Source organism: Elephas maximus, chromosome X (assembly GCF_024166365.1).
Source record: "Elephas maximus indicus isolate mEleMax1 chromosome X, mEleMax1 primary haplotype, whole genome shotgun sequence".
In the NCBI taxonomy this organism is placed as follows: Eukaryota; Metazoa; Chordata; class Mammalia; order Proboscidea; family Elephantidae; genus Elephas; species Elephas maximus.
In genome coordinates, this window is record NC_064846.1 from 28,498,081 (window position 1) to 28,520,120 (window position 22,040).

The 22,040-nt window shown below is 40.0% G+C and overlaps 1 protein-coding gene across 1 annotated transcript; it reads left to right on the plus strand.

Annotated features, from left to right (window-relative positions):
• Positions 1-1,474: 1,474 nt before the first annotated feature.
• On the plus strand, positions 1,475-2,630 carry LOC126068960 (actin-related protein T2-like). Its single transcript, XM_049871749.1, has one exon. The coding sequence runs from the start codon at positions 1,497-1,499 to the stop codon at positions 2,628-2,630; it is 1,134 nt and encodes a 377-aa protein (XP_049727706.1). The 5' UTR covers positions 1,475-1,496.
• Positions 2,631-22,040: the final 19,410 nt, after the last annotated feature.

Here is a 22,040-nt window from a genome sequence, read left to right on the forward strand (position 1 = left end):
GCACTTAACCACTACAGTGCCAGTGTTTCTAGGGAAGAATATACTGAAAGGCAATTGGGAGGACATTGGTGGAAGCATTGGAGATATAGGCTAAGCTATAGGTCAGTTATTTTGCTAGAGAGAAGCAGCACAGAGGTATCTGGAAGGAAACCTCATGAGTTCACATCAAATTTCAAACAATGAACTTGAAAACAATCCCTTCAAAGAAGCCCAAATTTATTTAGTCTATGGGGTATTCTATATCCCATGGTTAAAATTGATAATCAGCCAGCAATAAGTGTAACTTAACAGGTGGGTGTAGCTACATAGAAAGACAGTCAAATAGAACCATGCCAAAGTCGCTGTCATTAAAACAATGAAATAATGGAATATGCTAAAACATGGATGAGTCTTGAAAACAATATGCTAAGTGAGCAAAGTCAGACACAAAAGGCCACATATTGTATGATTCCATTTATAAGAAATATCCTGAAGAGCTGAATCTATAGAGTCAGAAAACAGGTTAGTGGTTCCTTTGGAGCGAGGGAATGGGGTGATATTGGAGTGATAAATAAAGGATAAGGATTTAGAACTGTTCCAAAATTGACTGTGGTGCTGACGGCACATATCCATGAATATACTAAGCCAAAAACCAAACCCATTGCTGTCAAGTCAATTCCAACTCAAAGCAACCCTATAGGACAGAGTTGGCCTGTCCTGTAGGGTTTCCAAGGAGCAGCTGGTGGATTCGAACCGCTGACCTTTTGGTTAGCAACCATAGCTCTTGACCACTGCACCACCTAATTGTACAGTTTAAATGGATGAATTGCATGGTATATGAATTATATCTTCATGTATCTGTCCAGCAACAACAACGATAACAAATATAGGGGGAAATAAAAAAGAATAATCTGAGTGTCTGCTGGAACTGGGTTTTCGGTGTCGCTACTCTGACCCAGCTGTGTGTCTGGTGCTTAGTGCTTCCCCTTAGCAAAGGGAACTGTGTTTTTGTCATCCCCCAAATAGCAGCTCAGCTGAGCAGAGAAGCCAGTTCTCTGCGACCAGCCCACAGCTGGGCTCCTTCCCTTGGTTCTAAGGCTAGGCCTCTGGTTTGGGTTCACAAGCTTATGACAGCCACTCATAGGTAGGTATGGTTTGTCTTTTTCTGCTTCCTGTCTCACCTAGCAGGGTGTGCTGGTGGGTCAGAGCTCCGCCCCTTTAAGGTCCCTCTGATGCTTACTGAGGACAATTGTTGCCTGGTTACATTGTTACATAGGGGACAGCCATCCTTGTAAAGGCCGCAGCAGGCCCTGGGCCATGTGAAAGGACGACAGCTTCATGGGCTGAGGATGGGATATTCTTGAGGATTGGGCACAGCCTGCTAGCTCCACCTGGGGGACAAACTGAACACTGCGGAATCCCGTGGCTTTTGAGCTTCAGAGGTGGGTGTTGTGTCAAAAAGTAGTCCAAGTGTTCTGTCTTTATTTTGGTGAAGCTCAGAAGATTCTGCTGTAGACATGTTTAATCGACATATATTAGATACTCCAGCTGTGATTTTTGACAATGGGTCTGGACTGTGCAAAGCAGGCTTGTCTGGAGTGATTAGACCCACTCACGTCATCGACTCTGCTGTGGGGTATCCAAAATTGGACTTGTGTTCAGTTGGCTTCAAAGAGAATGCATACTATGTGGGGGAAGATACCCTGTCCAAGTATGATACCCTACACCTGCACTACCCCATTGTGCGTGGCCTTGTCATGGGCTGGGAGGACGCAGAGAAGCTCTGGCATCACATTTTTGAGTGCGAACTAGGTGTGGAACCCAGTGCCCAGCCCGTCCTCATGACTGAGCCTTCCTTGAACCCAAGGGAGATTCGTGAAAAGATGGCAGAGGTAATGTTTGAGACCTTCAACGTTCCCGCCTTCTATCTGTGTAACCAAGCAGTTTTATCACTCTATGCCTATGGCTGCGTCACGGGCCTCGTGGTGGACAGTGGAGATGGGGTCACTTGCACTGTCCCTGTCTTGGATGGTTACCCCCAAGCTCATGCCGTGAACAAGCTCTTTGTGGCAGGGAGGGACCTCACAGAATACCTCACCCAGCTCCTCCTGTCCAGCAGGCGTGCCCGCCCCAGCATACTCAACAGGTGCTTGGTGGACAACATTAAAGAGAAGCTGTGCTATGTGGCTGTTGACATAGAGAAGGAGCTAAGCAAGAGGCCACAGGAGGTTCTGAAAGAATACAAATTGCCAGATGGGACTGTCATCTGCATGGGGGAACAGCTGTACCAGGTGCCCGAGGCCCTCTTTGCGCCTGACCAGCTGGGCGTCCACAGTCCTGGGCTCTCGAAAATGACTGCTAGCAGCATCATGAAGTGCGACACCGACATCCAGATGACCCTTTTTGCGGACATTGTGCTGGCTGGGGGCACCACTCTATTCCCTGGCTTTATGGAACGCCTCTTGAAAGACCTGAAGCTGTTAGCTTCAGAGGGGACCACCATCAAGATCACAGCTTCTCCTACCAGGAGTTTCTCTGCGTGGATTGGCGCATCCATTGCAACCTCTTTAAGCACTTTCAGGCAAATGTGGGTAACCTCTGCCAATTTCAAGGAATTTGGGCCATCAGTGGTCCAGAGAAGATGCTTTTAGAGGACCCTGAGCACAGCAGAGGACAGCTGGAAGCCTTGAAGCACAAGGGCACCAAGGGCAAGTGAGGTCATCCCTTAGCATGATCTTCAATAAAGTGTTTTGCCCTTTCTGAGAATGTTTCATTCTTGGTGGCACCAGAATATTTTCTGACCCTGGTAGTGAATCTTTAAGTGGTTCTATTCCACCCTTCCCCTCCCATGTGCCTCAAAAGTTGTCTTCTCTTGAGAAATCCTTGGCTTGTGAGTTGAGCCTGCCCCCTGCAGTTTGTAGTCAAAGCATCTGGGCCTCATGCCCACCGGCTTGACTCAGCAGGGGTCCTGGAATCTGCATTGTGAATGAGTGTATTGGGTGGTTCCAACAGACCCAGTGTCCAGGAGGCATAGTCAGCAGGGGGAGAGGGTCGGGATGGGGGGTGGGAATAGGAGTACAAGCAGGAATGCTACCTTGTTTGTAGAGCTCAACAAACCCTTTAGCTGGGTGGATCCTTACCACAATAAGACTCTTGCTTTGCTTTTATGTGATTGGGCATCTAAATAGGTTGGAGCTACTGTACTTGGCTGACAAGGAGAGATGGGCTCAGAAATCACCATTTGTTTAGGATTCTTTAAGCTCAGTGTCCCTGCGCTCCAGTAGGAAAGTGTATGAAGCATCACCACCTCTAGTGATTATTAGTCTTTCTGTTTATTTTATTTTATTTTCAAGGGTGTTTATGGCAATATTATATGGGGTGTAAAATACTGGAAATATTATGTTACAATAAATTATGCATAGTGGGAATTTTGCCACGTTGATTTGTGGAGTATCTTCATAATACTATTGGGAGAGACATGCAAAATGCAAAGATGTCTGTATAATATAAAATTTTTTTCAGGGGTAAAGAAAACAATGACACTTTCCCATGTGTAGGCATATTTATGCACATGTGTGAGTACATATGAAAGTGAAGATGTGTATTTGTGGTTATAAGCACATTAAGAAAAGTAAAAGAAGATACACACTGGTGGGTTTCCACAGGTTGGTGGGGGAATTTGGAATGAGAGGTAATGCAGGTGCAAAGAAGAGATGAATAGGGAAGAAAAAATAAAATAAAAAAGAACTAGATTAAAGAAATTGAGCCTGAATGATTCTTTGTAGATACAGGCAACCTCATTCTAAAATTTGTATGGAATGATATATGAACTTGAATAGCAAAAATCATTTTGGAAGAAGATGTATATTGTTGTAGGGAAAGCACTTTCTGATTTTAACACTTACTATAAAGTTTTTTTTATAAAGTTATAGTGTTCTAGAGTATGTGGTGTAGAGAAGACTTAAACAAATAGATCAGTGGAACACAATAGAGAGCCAAGAAATAGAACCACACAAGTATGGCTTATCTATTTTTGACAAAGGTGCAAAAGTAATTCATTGGAGTAAGGAGAGTCTTTATAACAAATGGTGTTGAAAATTGGACATTCATATGCAAAGAATTACCTCAACCTACACCTCTTACCTTATACACAAGTTAACTGAAAATGGATCATTAATATACTTGCAATACATAATGCTATAAAACCTTTAGAAGAAAACATTAGAGACAGCCTTTGTGATTTAGGGTCAGTGACAAATTCTTAGATATCTTACAATGGAACATTATCGAAATGAAAAACTTTTCTTCTGCAAAAGAACATATTAAAGGAATAAAAAGACAAGACACACATTGGAGAAATTTTTACAAATCACAAAAAGACTTGGGTGTAGAATATGTAATAAATTCTCTAAACTCATCAGTTAGAAAACATACCATCAATTAGAAAATGGGCAAAAGAGAATCAAACAGACACTTCACTGAAGATATATGGGTGGCAAATAAACAGTTGAAAATATTTTCAACATCATTTGCTTTAAAAAAAAAAAAAAACCCGTTGCCATCAAGTCAAATCGGACTCTAGCGACCCTATAGGAGAGAGTAGAACTGCCTCATGGGGTTTCCAAGGAGCAGCTGGTGGATTCAAACTGCGTACCTTTTGGTTAGCAGCTGAGCATGTAACCACTGAGTCACCTTATAAGGAAATAGCACTGTACACCTCTTAGAATGACTAAAATAAAATGCATAGGTAATTCGATGGCACTGGGAATAAATACCAAGCACTGGCAAGGAGCTCAGAAACTGGATCTCATGGATTGTGGGTGGGAATGTAAGATGCTACAACTACTCTGGAAAACAGTTGGCAGTTTCTTGTAAAACTAAACATACTCTTACCATATGACCCAGCAATCATATACTTTGTATATTTATCCTAGATAAATAAAAACCTATATTCACATAAAAGCCTGTACATAAATATTCCTAGCAGCATTATTAGTTATAGTCAAACCTGAAAATGATCCCAAGATCATTAATGGGTGAATTGGTAAACAGTTTATCTATACAATGGAATACCACTTAGCAATAAAAAGGAATAAACTATTGGTGCACGCAATAACTTGGCTAGATCTCAAGATCATCATGGTTAGTTTAAAAAGCTAATCTCGAAGTGTTACATATGTAGGATTCTTATATATAAATGTTTTGAAGTGTGAAACTGATGCTGATGGGGAACAAATCAATGGTCACTAAGGGGTTAGAGCTGGAGAGAGGGTATGGCTACTAAGTAATAACATGACAGAGTAATCTGTGGTGATAGAACAGTTCTCTATTCTGATTGCGGTGATGGTTACACATCCCTAGATACGTGGAAAAATTTCATAGAACTATATACCAACAAATACGTGTGGTGAAAACAGGTGAACTATGAATAAGGTATGCATCTGAGTAAATAGTATTGTATCAATGTCAAATTTCAAGTTTAGGCAATGTGGCATATTATTGGGGGAAACTTGGTACAGGCTACACAGAAACTAAATTTTTTTAATTTCTTGTGAGTCAAATGATTTCAAAATAAAATGTAATAATAATAAAAATGAGAAGGAGTAAAGAATTTAGGAATTCCAGGGGCAGATGAGGGGACAATCAGGGAGTTCATTTTCCTAGAACTGAAAGTTATCGAGATTAAGAATAATTCAATCTAGAAGGGCAGAGCCAACATGGCTCTATAGACAGAAGCACCACACCATCCCTCCACACCAAAGACCAGAAAAACTAAGTAAAACAGAGACAAATGTCAATCCTGGAACCCTAAGCATCAAATGAAGACATAAAACCTCAGCCAAGCAATGAATGGAATAAGAAACTGACAGAGAACCGAGTGTGAGGGGAGATACTTGCAGAGGTTCCTTGTCAGCTAATGCAGCATGGATTCACCACCTTGAACTCCTGTCGGAGATCAGCGGATAGGGAGTATGGGAAAGCAGCTTTGTGGAGCTCCCAGCAGGAGACAGAACACCTGGTAACTGGTGATATATGCTTTTCCCACCCTCCATCCTTCTCCCCCCGTTCTACCTCCGTGGCTTTCTGCAGGTCATGGTTTCTTGGTTGGGGCTTGAATTCGCCTCACCCACACTGGCCAGCTCCATCAGTGCCTATTGTTTGTGGCTGGTGTTGCTTTTTTTGGCTTCTTTTGGTTTCCTTCCTGTCTCTTGCCACGTCCCCTTCCTTTCTCTCCAACACCTGGCTCCGTGTGCCAGTTTTGCTTCTTCTTGAAAGGCTGTGAAGCGCCACTCAGCTGGGGAACTGCTCCCCAGACTACACTGCCAGCTGGTGGGATCCCCAGGGCTTTTTTTTGTTTTGTTTTGTTTTCTCTTTTTGAAGCTTGGGAGCACCTTCTACCTTGACTGTAGTGCCCTGCTTGGGAGCTACTACACTGGTTGCACAGCTGTGTTGGTGGGATCCCTGGGGGCATTCCTTTCTTGTTTTGTTTTGTTTGTTAATTTGTTTTCTTTTTCCTTTTGTGACTTTGGAGCCCCTTCTAGCCAGGCTGTACTGCACGGCCTGTGAGCAACTTTCCTGTTCTTCCCAGCCACATTGGTGAGATCCCTGGGGGCTTTGTTTCTCTTCATTTTTTTCTAGTTTTTATTTTCTTTTTGTTTTTCTCCATTTCTCATATCTCCACTCCACTCATTGTTTGTTTGTTTCTTTTATGTTTGTTTTTGGTTCCTGTATCTGTCTCCTCTCTCTTTTCTTTCCCATACCCATCCTAGCTCCACACATCACAACCTCCCCCATCCTTCCTGCCTACCTACACTGTGTGCTGAACACCACATACCTGGGACAGCACAGGTATGGCCTTCTGGAACCTGTCCCACACTTATTCCCACCCCACCCTGTCGGCCCTAGTATGTGCCACAAACCACCCATCCCAGCCCCTCCCCTTCAGCTGGACCTGCCCTACTGCACCATAGCTGAATGGCTGGCCCTACCCGTTAGACAAGGAGATGAAAACTACTGTGTCCACAGATGAGCAAACAACTGAGAACACACAGCCTGCCTGCTCAAACATAACCAAATAAAACAAAAAAGCTGAACAAAACAAAGAAATCTACAACAAATAAATGAAGAAAATAACTACTGAATGTCCTGAAGACAGCAGACAATGTCAAAACATATGAAAAAACAGGACAGAATGGCTCCAGTATGCATCCAAAATAAAACATGAGATGACTTTCCAGTAGAAGAAAAGACACTAGAATTACTTGATAGGGAATTCAAACCTCTAACATTCAGAGCTATCCAAGAGTTGAAGCAAAAAGCAGAAAAAGATTAGGAAAAAAAAGAAATTCATGGAAAAGGTAGACAAATTCATGGAAAATACAGACAAAAAAATGGAAGAATTCAGGAGCAAAATGCCAAAATAAATTAACAACTAGAAATCATACAAAAGCAACGACTAGAAATACAAATGATAAACAAGATTTCAGAAATGGTCGGCATCATAGAAGGGCTGAGGAGCAGGTTTGAAAGGATGGAAAACAGGATCAGTGAAGGGAAAGACAAACATTTGGATAAAACTCTGAGGAAAAATCAGAAAAAAGAATGAAGAAAAATGAAGAAATCCTGAGAATTATGTGGGATCCAATCAAAAGCAAAAATTTGCCAGTGATTGGAGTTCCGGAACAGGGGAAGAAAATGGAAAACACAGACAGGATCATTGAAGAATTGCTGACAGAAAACTTCCCTAATATCATGAAAGACGAAAAGCTGACCATCCAAGAAGCTCAACAAACCCCATATAGGATAGGCCCCAAAAGGAAATCACCAAGACATATCATAATCCTACTCGCTAAAACCAAAGGCAAAGAAAGAATCCTGAGAGCAGCTTGAGAAAAACGAAAAGCCACATACAGAGGAAAAGCAACGTCTAAACTCTGATTACTCAGGAGAAACCATTCAGGCAAGAAGGCAATGTGATGACATACATAAAACCTTGAAAGAAAAAAATGCAAACCAAGAATACTTTATCCTGCAAAACTGTCATTCAAATATGATGGTGAAATTAGGACATTTCCAGGTAAACAGAAATTAAGTGAATATGTAAAAACCAAACCAAGCTTACAAGAATTACTAAAGTGAGTCCTTCAGTTTTGGGACAAACAACATCAGGCCACAGCCTGAATACAAATCATGGAGATTATACAAAGTATCTTCTCTGACTCCAACCCCATCAAGGTAGAAATTAACAGGAAGTACAAAGAAAAAAAAAATCAATTACATGGAAATTGAATAACACCCTGCTTAACAACCACTGGGTAACAGAAGAAATCAGAGATGGAATAAAAAAAATCCCTAGACTCAAACAAGAATGAAAACACATCATATCAATACCTTTGGGACACAGCAAAGACAGTCCCCAGAGGTCAATTTATAGCAATAGATGCACACATCAAAAAAGAAGAAAGGGACAAAACCAAAACATTACCTACACAACTCAAAAAGTAGAAAGAGAACAGCAAAAAAGCCCACAGCCACCAGAAGAAAGGAAATAATGAAGATCAGAGCAGAAATAAATGAAATAAAAATGAAGTAGAGAATAGAAAATAGAATCAACAAGATCGAAAGTTGGTTCTTTGAAAGGATTAACAAAATTGACAAACCACTGGCCAAACTGACAAAAGAAAAACAGTATAGGATGCAAATAACCTGAATAAGAAATGAAATGGGGACATTACAACAGATCCAACTGAAATAAAAAGGATCATAACAGAGTACTATGAAAAACTATACTCCAACAAATTTGAAAACCTAGAGGAAATTGACAAATTTCTAGAAACACCCTACCTACCCAAAATGATGTTGAAAATCTGGACAGACCCATAACAAGAGAAGAGATTGAAAAAGTAATTAAAAAACTACCAACAAAAAAAGAGTCCTGGCCCAGATAGCTTTACTGGAGAATTCTACCAAACATCCCGAGAAGAGCTTATGCCAGTACTACTCAAACTATTTCAGAACATAGAAAAGGAAGCAGTACTTCCAAATTCATTCCATGAAGTCAGCATAACCCTTATACTAAAACCAGGCAAAGACACCACAAAAAAGAAAATTACAGACCAATATCTCTCATGAATATAGATGCAAAAATGCTCAACAAAATTCTAGCCAATAGAATTCAGCATCATATCAAAAAAAATAATAATACACCATGACCAAGTAGGATTCATACCAGGTATGCCAGGATGGTTCAACATTAGAAAATCAATCAACGTAATCTATCAAATAAAAAAAAAAATGAAAGAATCTTGTGGTCATCTCAATCGACACAAAAAAGGCATTCGAAAAAGCCCAACACCCATTCCTGATAAAAGCTCTAAATAAAATAGGTTTAGAAGGGAAATTTCTCAACATAATAAAAGGCAACTATAGAAAACCAACAGCCAAAATCATTCTTAATGGAGAGAGGCTGAAAACATTCCCCTTGAGAACAGGAACAAGACAAGAATGCCCTTTATCACCGCTTCTATTTAACATCCGTGATCCAACTGAATACGGAAATTATCAAACAATATCATTAATATCACTTGCAAGTATAATTTTGCTGAAGATCATTCAAAAGCAGCTGCAGCAGTATATTGACAGGGAACTGCCAGAAATTCAAGCCAGATTTAGAAGGGGACGTGGAACCAGTGATATCATTGCTGATGTCAGGTGGATCCTGGCTGAAAGCAGACAATACCAGAAAGATGTTTACCTGTGTTTTATTGACTATGCAAAGGCATTTGACCGTGTGGATCGTAAAAATTATAGATAATATTGCAGAGAATGGGAATTCCGGAAAGTTTAACTGATGCCTTTGAGTTGTGGTGTTGGCGAAGAATATTGAATATACCAGAGACTTCCAAAAGACCAAACAAATCTGTCTTAGAAGAAGTGCAAGCAGAGTGCTCCTTAAAAGCAAGGATGGCAAGACCGCATCTCGGGTATTTTGGACATGTTATAAGAAGCGATCAGTCCCTGGAGAAGAGCATCATGCTTCGAAAATCAGAGGGTCAGTTAAAAAGAGGAAGACTGTCAAAGAGATGGATTGACACAGTGGCTGTGACAATGGGCTCAAGCATAGCAATGATTGTGTGGATGGTGCAGCACCAGGCAGTGTTTTGTTCTGTTGTACATGGGATCGCTATGAGATGGAACTGACTCAACGGCACCTAACAAGGACAACATTTAACATTGCGCTGGAAGTTCTAGCTAGAGCAATAAGGCAAGAAATGTAAATAAAGTCCATCCAAATTGGTAATGAAGAAGTCAAACCGTCCCTATTTGCGAATGATATGATACTATACATAGAAAACTCAAAAGACTCCACGAGAAGACTACTGGAACTAATAGATTCAGCAGAGTAGCATGATGCAAGATGAACATACAAAAATCAGTTGGATTCCTATACACCAATAAAGAGAACAATGAAAAGGAAATCAGGAAAACAATACCATTTATAATAGCCCCTAAAACATAAAATAAAAAATTTTTTTTTTTTTTTACTTAGTAATAAATCTAACCAGGTATGTAAAAGACCTGTACAAAGAAAACTACAAAACACTACTGCAAGAAACCAAAAGAGATCTACATAAATGGAAAACATACAATGCTCGTGGATAGGTAGACTCAACATTGTGAAAATGACAATTCTACCCAAAGCAATTTACAAACACAATGCAATCCCTATCCATATATCAACAACATTCTTTAAAGAGATGGAGAAACTAATCATTAACTTCATATGGAAAGGGAAGAAGCCCCGGATAAGTAAAGCACTACTGAAGAAGAAGAATAAAATAGGAGGACTAGCACTACTTGACCTCAGAAACTACCATACAGCTATGGTAGTCAAAACAGCCTGGTACTGGTACAATGACAAATACATTGAACAATGGAACAGAAATGACAACCCAGATATAAATCCATCCATCTACAGTCACCTGATCTTTGACAAGGGCCCAAAGTCCATCAAGTGGGGAAAAGACAGTCTTTTTAACAAATGGTGCTGGCAAAACTGGATGTCCATCTGCAAAAAAAATGAAAAAGAACCCATAACTCACACCATACACGAAAACAAATTCAAAATGGATAAAAGACCTAAATATAAAGCCCAAAACTATGAAGTTCATAGAAGAAAAAATACTATCAACGCTAGAGGCCCTAATAGAAGGCATTAACAGGATACAAACCACAACCAACAGCACACAGATTCCAGAAAATAAGCTAGATAACTGGGATTTTATAAAAATTAAACATTTATGTTCATCAAAAGACTTCTGCAAAAGAGTAAAAAGGGAATCTATAGCCTGGGGAAAATATTTGGCTATTACAAATCAGACAAAGGTCTAATCTCTAGAATCTACAGGAAAATCCAACACCTCTACAACAAAAAGACAAATAATCCAATTAAAAAATGGGCAAAGGAAATGAACAGACCACCAAAAAAGACATTCAGTGGCCAACAGACACATAAGGAAATGCTCCCGATCACTAGCCATTAGAGAAATGCAAATCAAAACCAGAAGGAGATATCCTCTCATCCCGGCATTACTGACATGAATCAAAACAACAGGAATTGGGGTGGAGCCAAGATGGCGGACTAGGCAGACGCTACCTCGGATCCCTCTTACAACAAAGACACGGAAAAACAAGTGAATCGATCACACACATAACAATCTACGAACCCTGAACAACAAACACAGATTTAGAGACGGAGAACGAACTAATATGGGGAAGCAGCGATTGTTTTCAGAGCCTGGAGCCAGCGTACCAGTCAGGTACGGCACAAGCACAGAGAGCTGCTCCACTTCCCTGGACTAACCCCGGGAGGCGGACCAGCCAGTTCCGCGGGCGGCGTGGGACGCAGCCGGTAGGAGAAGTCCCCGGGAGGCAGTGACTGGTCTTGGAATGGGGAGAGCAGCGTCCCAGCCGGGGAACCATCCCGCCGGGATTTGGACTGGACGCAGGTACGGCATAAACACGGAGAGCTGCTCCACCCCCCTGAACTAACCCCGGGAGGGGGACCAGCCAGTTCCGCGGGCGGCGTGGGACGCAGCAGGTAGGAGAAGTCCCCAGGAGGCAGCAACTGGTATTGGAGCGGGGAGAACAGCGTCCCAGCCGGGGCACTGGGTCACAGCACAAGCACGGGGAGCTGCTCCACCCACCTGAACTAATCCCGGGAGGGGGCCCAACCAGTTAGCAGAGGCGGCACGGCAACGCGGCTGGAGGGACAAGAAGTCCCCGGGAGGCAGCGACTGATTTTGGCGTCGAGAGTGCACCGTCCCAGCAGGGGAGCCTTGACGCTGGGCGTGGGGCTGGAAGCGGAGGATCTGACCGTGACGCCAGCGGGCCAGACCCCCCGGGGGCAATCTCCACACAGCCAGCACACATAGGCGACGCGCCCTGTGGGAATCTCAGATATAATAGTCATTCCAAGCAAGACAAGCAACTCTGGCTATATTCTGAGGTACTACTCTCCTATCTCTCTGTTCCCTCCCCCACCCTCCCCAGGTGGCTTCATTAACATCCAAATAGCCTGAGCCAGAGGGAGAACTCTGATAGGGATCTGACTGCATTTTTTTTTAGCGGATTTTCTGGAAAAACTAGTTTCCCAGTGATGGCTCGGAGACAACAATCCATATCAAACCACTTAAAGAAGCAGACCATGACAGCTTCTCCCTCCAACCCCCCAAACAAAAGAATCAAAATCTTTCCCAAATGAAGATACAATCCTGGAATTATCAGATACAGAATATAAAAAACTAATTTACAGAATGCTTCAAGACATCACAAATGAAATAAGGCAAACTGCAGAAAAAGCCAAGGAACACACTGATAAAACTGTTGAAGAACTCAAAAAGATTATTCAAGAACATAGTGGAAAAATTAAGAAGTTGCAAGAATCCATAGAGAGACAACATGTAGAAATCCAAAAGATTAACAATAAAATTACAGAATTAGACAACGCAATAGGAAGTCAGAGGAGCAGACTCGAGCAATTAGAATGTAGACTGGGACTTCTGGAGGACCAGGGAAACAACACCAACATAGCTGAAAAAAAATCAGATAAAAGAATTTTAAAAAATGAAGAAACCCTGAGAATCATGTGGGACTCTATCAAGAAGGATAACTTGCGAGTGATTGGAGTCCCAGAACAGGGAGGGGGGACAGAAAACACAGAGAAAATAGTTGAAGAACTCCTGACAGAAAACTTCCCTGACATCATGAAAGACGAAAGGATATCTATCCAAGATGCTCATCGAACCCCATTTAAGATTGATCCCAAAACAAAAACACCAAGACATATTATCATCAAACTCACCAAAACCAAAGATAAAGAGAAAATTTTAAAAGCAGCCAGGGAGAAAAGAAAGGTTTCCTTCAAGGGAGAATCAATAAGAATAAGTTCAGACTACTCAGCAGAAACCATGCAGGCAAGAAGGGAATGGGACGACATATACAGAACACTGAAGGAGAAAAACTGCCAGCCAAGGATCATATATCCAGCAAAACTCTGAAATATGAAGGCGAAATTAAGATATTTACAGATAAACATAAGTTTAGAGAATTTGCAAAAACCAAACCAAAGCTACAAGAAATACTAAAGGATATTGTTTGGTAAGATGACCAATAATATCAGATATCAGCACAACACAAGGTCACAAAACAGAACCTCCTGATATCAACTCAAATAGGGAAATCACAAAAACAAACAAATTAAGATTAATTAAAAAAAATACACATAACAGGGAATCATGGAAGTCAATAGGTAAAAGATCACAATAATCAAAAAGAGGGACTAAATACAGGAGGCATTGAACTGCCATATGGAGAGTGATACAAGGCGATATAGAACAATACAAGTTAGGTTTTTACTTAGAAAAATAGGGGTAAATAATAAGGTAACCACAAAAAGGTATAACAACTATATAACTCAAGATAAAAGCCAAGAAAAACATAACGACTCAACTAACATAAAGTCAAACACTATGAAAATGAGGATCTCAGAATTTACTAAGAAAAACGTCCCAGCACAAAAAAGTATGTGGAAAAATGAAATTGTCAACAACACACATAAAAAGGTATCAAAATGACAGCACTAAAAACTTATTTATCTATAATTACCCTGAATGTAAATGGACTAAATGCACCAATAAAGAGACAGACAGTCACGGACTGGATAAAGAAACACGATCCATCTATATGCTGCCTACAAGAGACACACCTTAGACTTAGAGACACAAACAAACTAAAACTCAAAGGATGGAAAAAAATATATCAAGCAAACAATAAGCAAAAAAGAAGAGGAGTAGCAATATTAATTTCTGACAAAATAGACTTTAGACTTAAATCCGCCACAAAGGATAAAGAAGGACACTACATAATGATAAAAGGGACAATTGATCAGGAAGACATAACCATATTAAATATTTATGCACCCAATGACAGGGCTGCAAGATACATAAATCAAATTTTAACAGAATTGAAAAGTGAGATAGATACCTCCACAATTATAGTAGGAGACTTCAACACACCACTTTCGGAGAAGGACAGGACATCCAGTAAGAAGCTCAATAGAGACACGGAAGACCTAATTACAACAATCAACCAACTTGACCTCATTGAATTATACAGAACTCTCCACCCAACTGCTGCAAAGTATACTTTTTTTTCTAGCGCACATGGAACATTCTCTAGAATAGACCACATATTAGGTCATAAAACAAACCTTTGCAGAGTCCAAAACATCGAAATATTACAAAGCATCTTCTCAGACCACAAGGCAATAAAACTAGAGATCAATAACAGAAAAACTAGGGAAAAGAAATCAAATACTTGGAAAATGAACAATATCCTCCTGAAAAAAGACTGGGTTATAGAAGACATCAAGGAGGGAATAAGGAAATTCATAGAATGCAACGAGAATGAAAATACTTCCTATAAAAACCTCTGGGACACAGCAAAAGCACTGTTCAGAGGCCAATTTATACCGATAAATGCACACATACAAAAAGAAGAAACAGCCAAAATCAGAGAACTGTCCCTACAACTTGAACAAATAGAAAGTGAGCAACAAAAGAATCCATCAGGCACCAGAAGAAAACAAATAATAAAAATTAGAGCTGAACTAAATGAATTAGAGAACAGAAAAACAATTGAAAGAATTAACAAAGCCAAAAGCTGGTTCTTTGAAAAAACTAACAAAATTGATAAACCATTGGCTAGACTGACTAAAGAAAAACAGGAAAGGAAACAAATAACCCGAATAAGAAAGGAGAAGGACCACATCACAACAGAACCAAATGAAATTAAAAGAATCATTTCAGATTATTATGAAAAATTGTACTCTAACAAATTTGAAAACCTATAAGAAATGGATGAATTCCTGGAAAAACACTACCTACCTAAACTAACACATTCAGAAGTAGAACAACTAAATAGACCCATAACAAAAAAAGAGATTGAAACGGTAATCAAAAAACTCCCAACAAAAAAAAGTCCTGGCCCGGACGGCTTCACTGCAGAGTTCTACCAAACTTTCAGAGAAGAGTTAACACCACTACTTCTGAAGGTATTCCAAAGCATAGAAAAAGACGGAATACTACCCAACTCATTCTATGAAGCCCCCATATTCCTGATACCAAAACCAGGTAAAGACATTACAAAAAAAGAAAATTTTATAGACCTATATCCCTCTTGAACATAGATGCAAAAATCCTCAACAAAATTCTAGCCAATAGAATCCAACAACACATCAAAAAAATAATTCACCATGATCAAGTGGGATTTATACCAGGTATGCAAGGCTGGTTTAATATCAGAAAAACCATTAATGTAATCCATCACATAAATAAAACAAAAGACAAAAACCACATGATCTTATCAATTGATGCAGAAAAGGCATTTGACAAAGTCCAACACCCATTTATGATAAAAACTCTCACCAAAACAGGAATTGAAGGGAAATTCCTCAACATAATAAAGGGCATCTATGCAAAGCCAACAGCCAATATCACTCTAAATGGAGAGAACCTGAAAGCATTTCCCTTGAGAACAGGAACCAGACAAGGATGCCCTTTATCACCGCTCTTATTCAACATCGTGCTAGAAGTCCTAGCCAGGGCAATTAGGCTAGACAAAGAAATAAAAGGTATCCGGATTGGCAAGGAAGAAGTAAAGTTATCAGTATTTGCAGATGACATGATTATATACACAGAAAACCCTAAGGAATCCTCCAGAAAACTACTGAAACTAATAGAAGAGTTTGGCAGAGTCTCAGGTTATAAAATAAACATACAAAAATCACTTGGATTCCTCTACATCAACAAAAAGAACACCGAAGAGGAAATAACCAAATCAATACCATTCACAGTAGCCCCCAAGAAGATAAGATACTTAGGAATAAATCTTACCAAGGATGTAAAAGACCTATACAAAGAAAACTACAAAGCCCTACTACAAGAAATTCAAAAGGACCTACTTAAGTGGAAAAACATACCTTGCTCATGGATAGGAAGACTTAACATAGTAAAAATGTCTATTCTACCAAAAGCCATCTATACATTTAACGCACTTCCGATCCAAATTCCACTGTCATATTTTAAGGGGATAGAGAAACAAATCACCAATTTCATATGGAAGGGAAAGAAGCCCCGGATAAGCAAAGCACCACTGAAAAAGAAGAAAGTGGGAGGCCTCACTCTACCTGATTTCAGAAGCTATTATACAGCCATAGTAGTCAAAACAGCCTGGTACTGGTACAACAACAGGCACATAGACCAATGGAACAGAATTCAGAACCCAGACATAGATCCATCCACGTATGAGCAGCTGATATTTGACAAAGGACCAGTGTCAATTAATTGGGGAAAAGATAGCCTTTTTAACAAATGGTGCTGGCATAACTGGATATCCATTTGCAAAAAAATGAAACAGGACCCATACCTCACACCATGCACAAAAACTAACTCCAAGTGGATCAAAGACCTAAACATAAAGACTAAAACGATAAAGATCATGGAAGAAAAAATTGGGACAACCCTAGGAGCTCTAATACAAGGCATAAACAGAATACAAAACATTACCAAAAATGATGAAGAGAAACCAGATAACTGGGAGCTCCTAAAAATCAAACACCTATGCTCATCTAAAGACTTCATCAAAAGAGTAAAAAGACCACCTACAGACTGGGAAAGAATTTTCAGCTATGACATCTCCGACCAGCGCCTGATCTCTAAAATCTACATGATTCTGTCAAAACTCAACCACAAAAAGACAAACAACCCAATCAAGAAGTGGGCAAAGGATATGAACACACATTTCACTAAAGAAGATATTCAGGCAGCCAACAGATACATGAGAAAATGCTCTCGATCATTAGCCATTAGAGAAATGCAAATTAAAACCACGATGAGATTCCATCTCACACCCGCAAGGCTGGCATTAATCCAAAAAACACAAAATAATAAATGTTGGAGAGGCTGTGGAGAGATTGGAACTCTCATACACTGCTGGTGGGAATGTAAAATGGTACAACCACTTTGGAAATCCATCTGGCGTTATCTTAAACAGTTAGAAATAGAACTACCATACAACCCAGAAATCCCACTCCTCGGAATATACCCTAGAGATACAAGAGCCTTCACACAAACAGATATATGCACACCCATGTTTATTGCAGCTCTGTTTACAATAGCAAAAAGTTGGAAGCAACCAAGGTGTCCATCAACGGATGAATGGGTAAATAAATTGTGGTATATTCACACAATGGAATACTACGCATCGATAAAGAACAGTGAGGAATCTGTGAAACATTTCATAATATGGAGGAACCTGGAAGACATTATGCTGAGCGAAATTAGTCAGAGGCAAAAGGACAAATATTGTATAAGACCACTATTATAAGATCTTGAGAAATAGTATAAACTGAGAAGAACACATACTTTTGTGGTTACAAGAGGGGGAGGGAGGGAGGGTGGGAGAGGGTTTTTTATTGATTAATCAGTAGATAAGAACTGCTTTAGGTGAAGGGAAAGACAACACTCAATACATGGAAGGTCAGCTCAATTGGACTGGACCAAAAGCAAAGAAGTTTCCGGGATAAAATGAATGCTTCAAAGGTCAGCGGAGCAAGCGCGGGGGTCTGGGGAACATGGTTTTCTGGGACTTCTAAATCAATTGGCAAAATAATTCTATTATGAAATCATTCTGCATCCCACTTTGAAATGTGGCGTCTGGGGTCTTAAATGCTAACAAGCAGCCATCTAAGATGCATCAATTGGTCTCAACCCACCTGGAGCAAAGGAAAATGAAGAACACCAAGGCCACACAACAACTAAGAGCCCAAGAGACAGAAAGGGCCACATGAACCAGAGACCTACATCATCCTGAGACCAGAAGAACTAGTTGGTGCCCGGCCACAATCGATGACTGCCCTGACAGGGAGCACAGCAGAGGACCCCTGAGGGAGCAGGAGATCAGTGGGATACAGACCCCAAATTCTCATAAAAAGACCAAACTTAATGGTCTGACTGAGACTCGAGTAATCCTGGCGGCCATGGTCCCCAGACCTTCTGTTGGCACAGGACAGGAACCATCCCCGAAGACAACTCATCAGACATGAAAGGGACTGGTCAGCGGGTGGGAGAGAGACGCTGATGAAGAGTGAGCTAATTATATCAGGTGGACACTTGAGATTGTGTTGGCAACTCTTGTCTGGAGGGGGGATGGGAGGATAGAGAGAAAGGGAAGCTGGCAAAATTGTCATGAAAGGAGAGACTGAAAGGGCTGACTCAAGAGGGGAAGAGCAAGTAGGAGTAGGGAGTGAGATGTATGTAAAGTTATATGTGATAAACTGATTGGATTTGTAAACGTTCACTTGAAGCTTAATAAAAGTTAATAAAAAAAAAAAACAGGAATTAATGTTGGAGAGACTGCGAAGAGATCAGAACTCTTATGCATTGCTGGTGGGAATGCAAAATGATACAGCCATTCTGGAAAACGATATGGTGCTTCCTTAGAAAGCTAGAAAATAGAAATACCATATGATCCAGCAATCCCCCTCCTAGGAATATATCCTGGGCAAATAAGAGTTGTCACTCGAATAAACATATGCACACCCATGTTCATTGCAGCATTGTTCACAATAGCAGAAAGATGGAAACAACCTAGATGCCCATCAACAGATGAACGGATAAACTATCTAGGGTACATACACACAATGGAGCATTACGCAAAAATAAAGAACAATGATGAGTCTGTGAAGCATCTCATAATATGGATGAATCTGGAAGGCATTATGCTGAGTGAAATAAGTCAATCACAAAAGGACAAATATTGTATGAGACCACTACTGTAAAAACTCATGAAAAGGTTTACACATAAACAGGAACAATTTTTGATGGTTACAAGGAAGGTTGGCGGGGGGGATGGAAAAACACTAAATAGACAGTAGATAAGTGGTAACTTTGGTGAAGGATAAGACAGTATACAGTACTGGGGAAGCCAGCACAACTTGTACGGGGCAAGGTCATGGAAATGCCATAGACACATCCAAACTCTATGAGGGACTGAATTGGTGGGCTGAGGGCTGTGGTGGCCATGGTCTCAGAAAACATCTATGTCAATTGGCATAATATAGTTTATAAAGAAAATATTCTACATTCTACTTTGGTGAGTAGCGTCTGGGGTCTTAAAAGCCTGTGAGCAGCCATCTAAGATACTCCACTGGTCTCACCCCTTCGGGAGCAAGGGAGAATGAAGAAAACTAAACATACAAGGGAAAGATTATTCCAAAGGACTAATGGATCACATCTGCCACGACCTCCAGCAGACTGAGTCCGGTACAGCTAGATGGTTAACCCTTCAGCCAAAGATTAGACAGTCCCATAAAGCAAAACAAGACTAAAGGGGCACAACAGGCCAGGGGTGGGGACTAGAAGGCAGGAGGGGCAGGAGAGCTGGTAGTAGGGAACCCAAGGTCAAGAAGAGAGAGCACTGACATGTTATGAGGTTGTTAATCAATGTCATAAAAGAGTATGTTTAATGAAAACCTAGTTTGTTTTGTAAACCTTCACCTAAAGTACAATAAAAAAAAGAATAATTCAATTTAGAGATAGGATACTAAGCTTGAAATCTTTTCCTTATCAGGGGTTCTGTTTTTGGATCTCTGCTAACTCCTCTTGGGGTGGGAGAGAGGGCCCTGGAATCTGTCCAGGGCTGAGGTATGAAGCTTACTCCAGGCCTTTTCATGGTGGTTGGAGAGAAATCTGGGCCTCTAACTATTCTGAACCTCTGCTTCCCACATGTACAAAGAGAGTGGATACTTCTCAGCTTTGGGGCCACCACTGGATCCAGAAAAGTGAGAGTAAAGGAATGGAGTGAGTCAGAGCAATGAGGCGAGCTAGATAGATAGACAGCATGGAGAGGTGCACTTGGAAGACTGTAAATTTTCCATAAATAATTTCAGCAGCTTCATTTTTCCTCTTGTGCCTTTCATGAAACAAAAAGTTAGAGAGGAGTGAGAATAAGGAAATACAAAACTGCAGTTGTATGCTTTTACGGTATATATAATTGATGTTTTCCTCAACTAGATGAATGTATCCTCAGCTCTTCATAAGAAATGGAACAACACTCTGGCATCCATTACCCAAATGCCTACTGGAAATGATGTCTTCTTGTCTCAAGACATTCATCTGACTCTTGTATATGAACAATAGTTTTTAAAATTTTCTCAATGATAATTTGGTGATCAGTATAATAAACCTGAGACCTGAACAATCTTACTTTAGAGAGGCGTTCACTTACATTCAGTACGTTTTGAGAATAGCTTCTTTATGTACATGGCTCTAAAGAAAAGGATTTTTTTTTTTCATCCCACTCCTTTTCTGCAGCTAGAAACAGGACCACCTTGTTTCTGAGGTCAGGGAAAAATCAAGCCACTATGATTTTTGAGAAATATGAGAAAAAAGAAAAAGATTATTTTAGCGTTGCAAGGCTCAGGAATAAGTTAAGTGGCAATCACCCTTCATGGTATCAAATGTCTGATTGTACATCTACAGGTGAAGATACTTACATACTTTTTAGTGCTTAGATTGCTACTTAAAGTGTGATCCACTGGCAGCAGAGTTTAAATCATGACAAATATCTATTAACTCAATTTAACATCAATAAGTTACCTAAAAGGTCCTAGAAATTATTTTAAGCCTGTATACCATAAAACATAACTGTAACTGAAATAAAGTCTGTTTAAACAATCTAAGTTTTCATTCAATTTTTACTATTTCTCATATTTTGCCTACCTAATTTTAGCCCTTAAAGATTTTATCAACTGGCTTTGGAAATCACAAAGTCTCTGCTTGACTGACCAATTCATTGATATGGATATAACGTGAAGTGTTATGGTGTGTCTCATTGTGATTTCTATTTTTTGGCTTCTTAAAGTTCCTCCACAATAGAGAGCAATTGTTTACAGTCCTTTTATGATTGGGATCCACCTAATTTCTGGTAACTATAGTAAAACAGCAATTTTTCTTCTTTTTGTCTTAAAAAGGGTCTCCACCTAGTTGGAAAGGGTCATTTGAAAGCTTCCGTGGTACTATACGACCTTGGAGACTGGAGGTTATGAAGACCTGATCTTTCCCCACCCTACATACCTTTTAACTCATGGTAGAAGACAAGATTAGGTCACTCCAATTTATTTACATATGTTTAAGTCGACCTAGACAGTTTGAAAGGCAAAAGATAACTAATTTCTTTCCCTTTTACTGTTCTGGAACTGTTACTTTTACTTTAAGACAAAACTATCCCTTGTCTTTAAATAAAATACATTTCATATAATATCTAGCTTAAGCTACTTAGGTTTCACTTCTAAGACTGACATACAGAACATAAAGATCTTGGTGTACTTTTCAAATAGAACAATTTATATAAAAATTTTCTGTAAGTTGCTACTGAAAATCTAAATCCAAAAACAGACACAAGACTGTTTTTCTGGACGAGGAAAGAATTGAGGTTCTAAG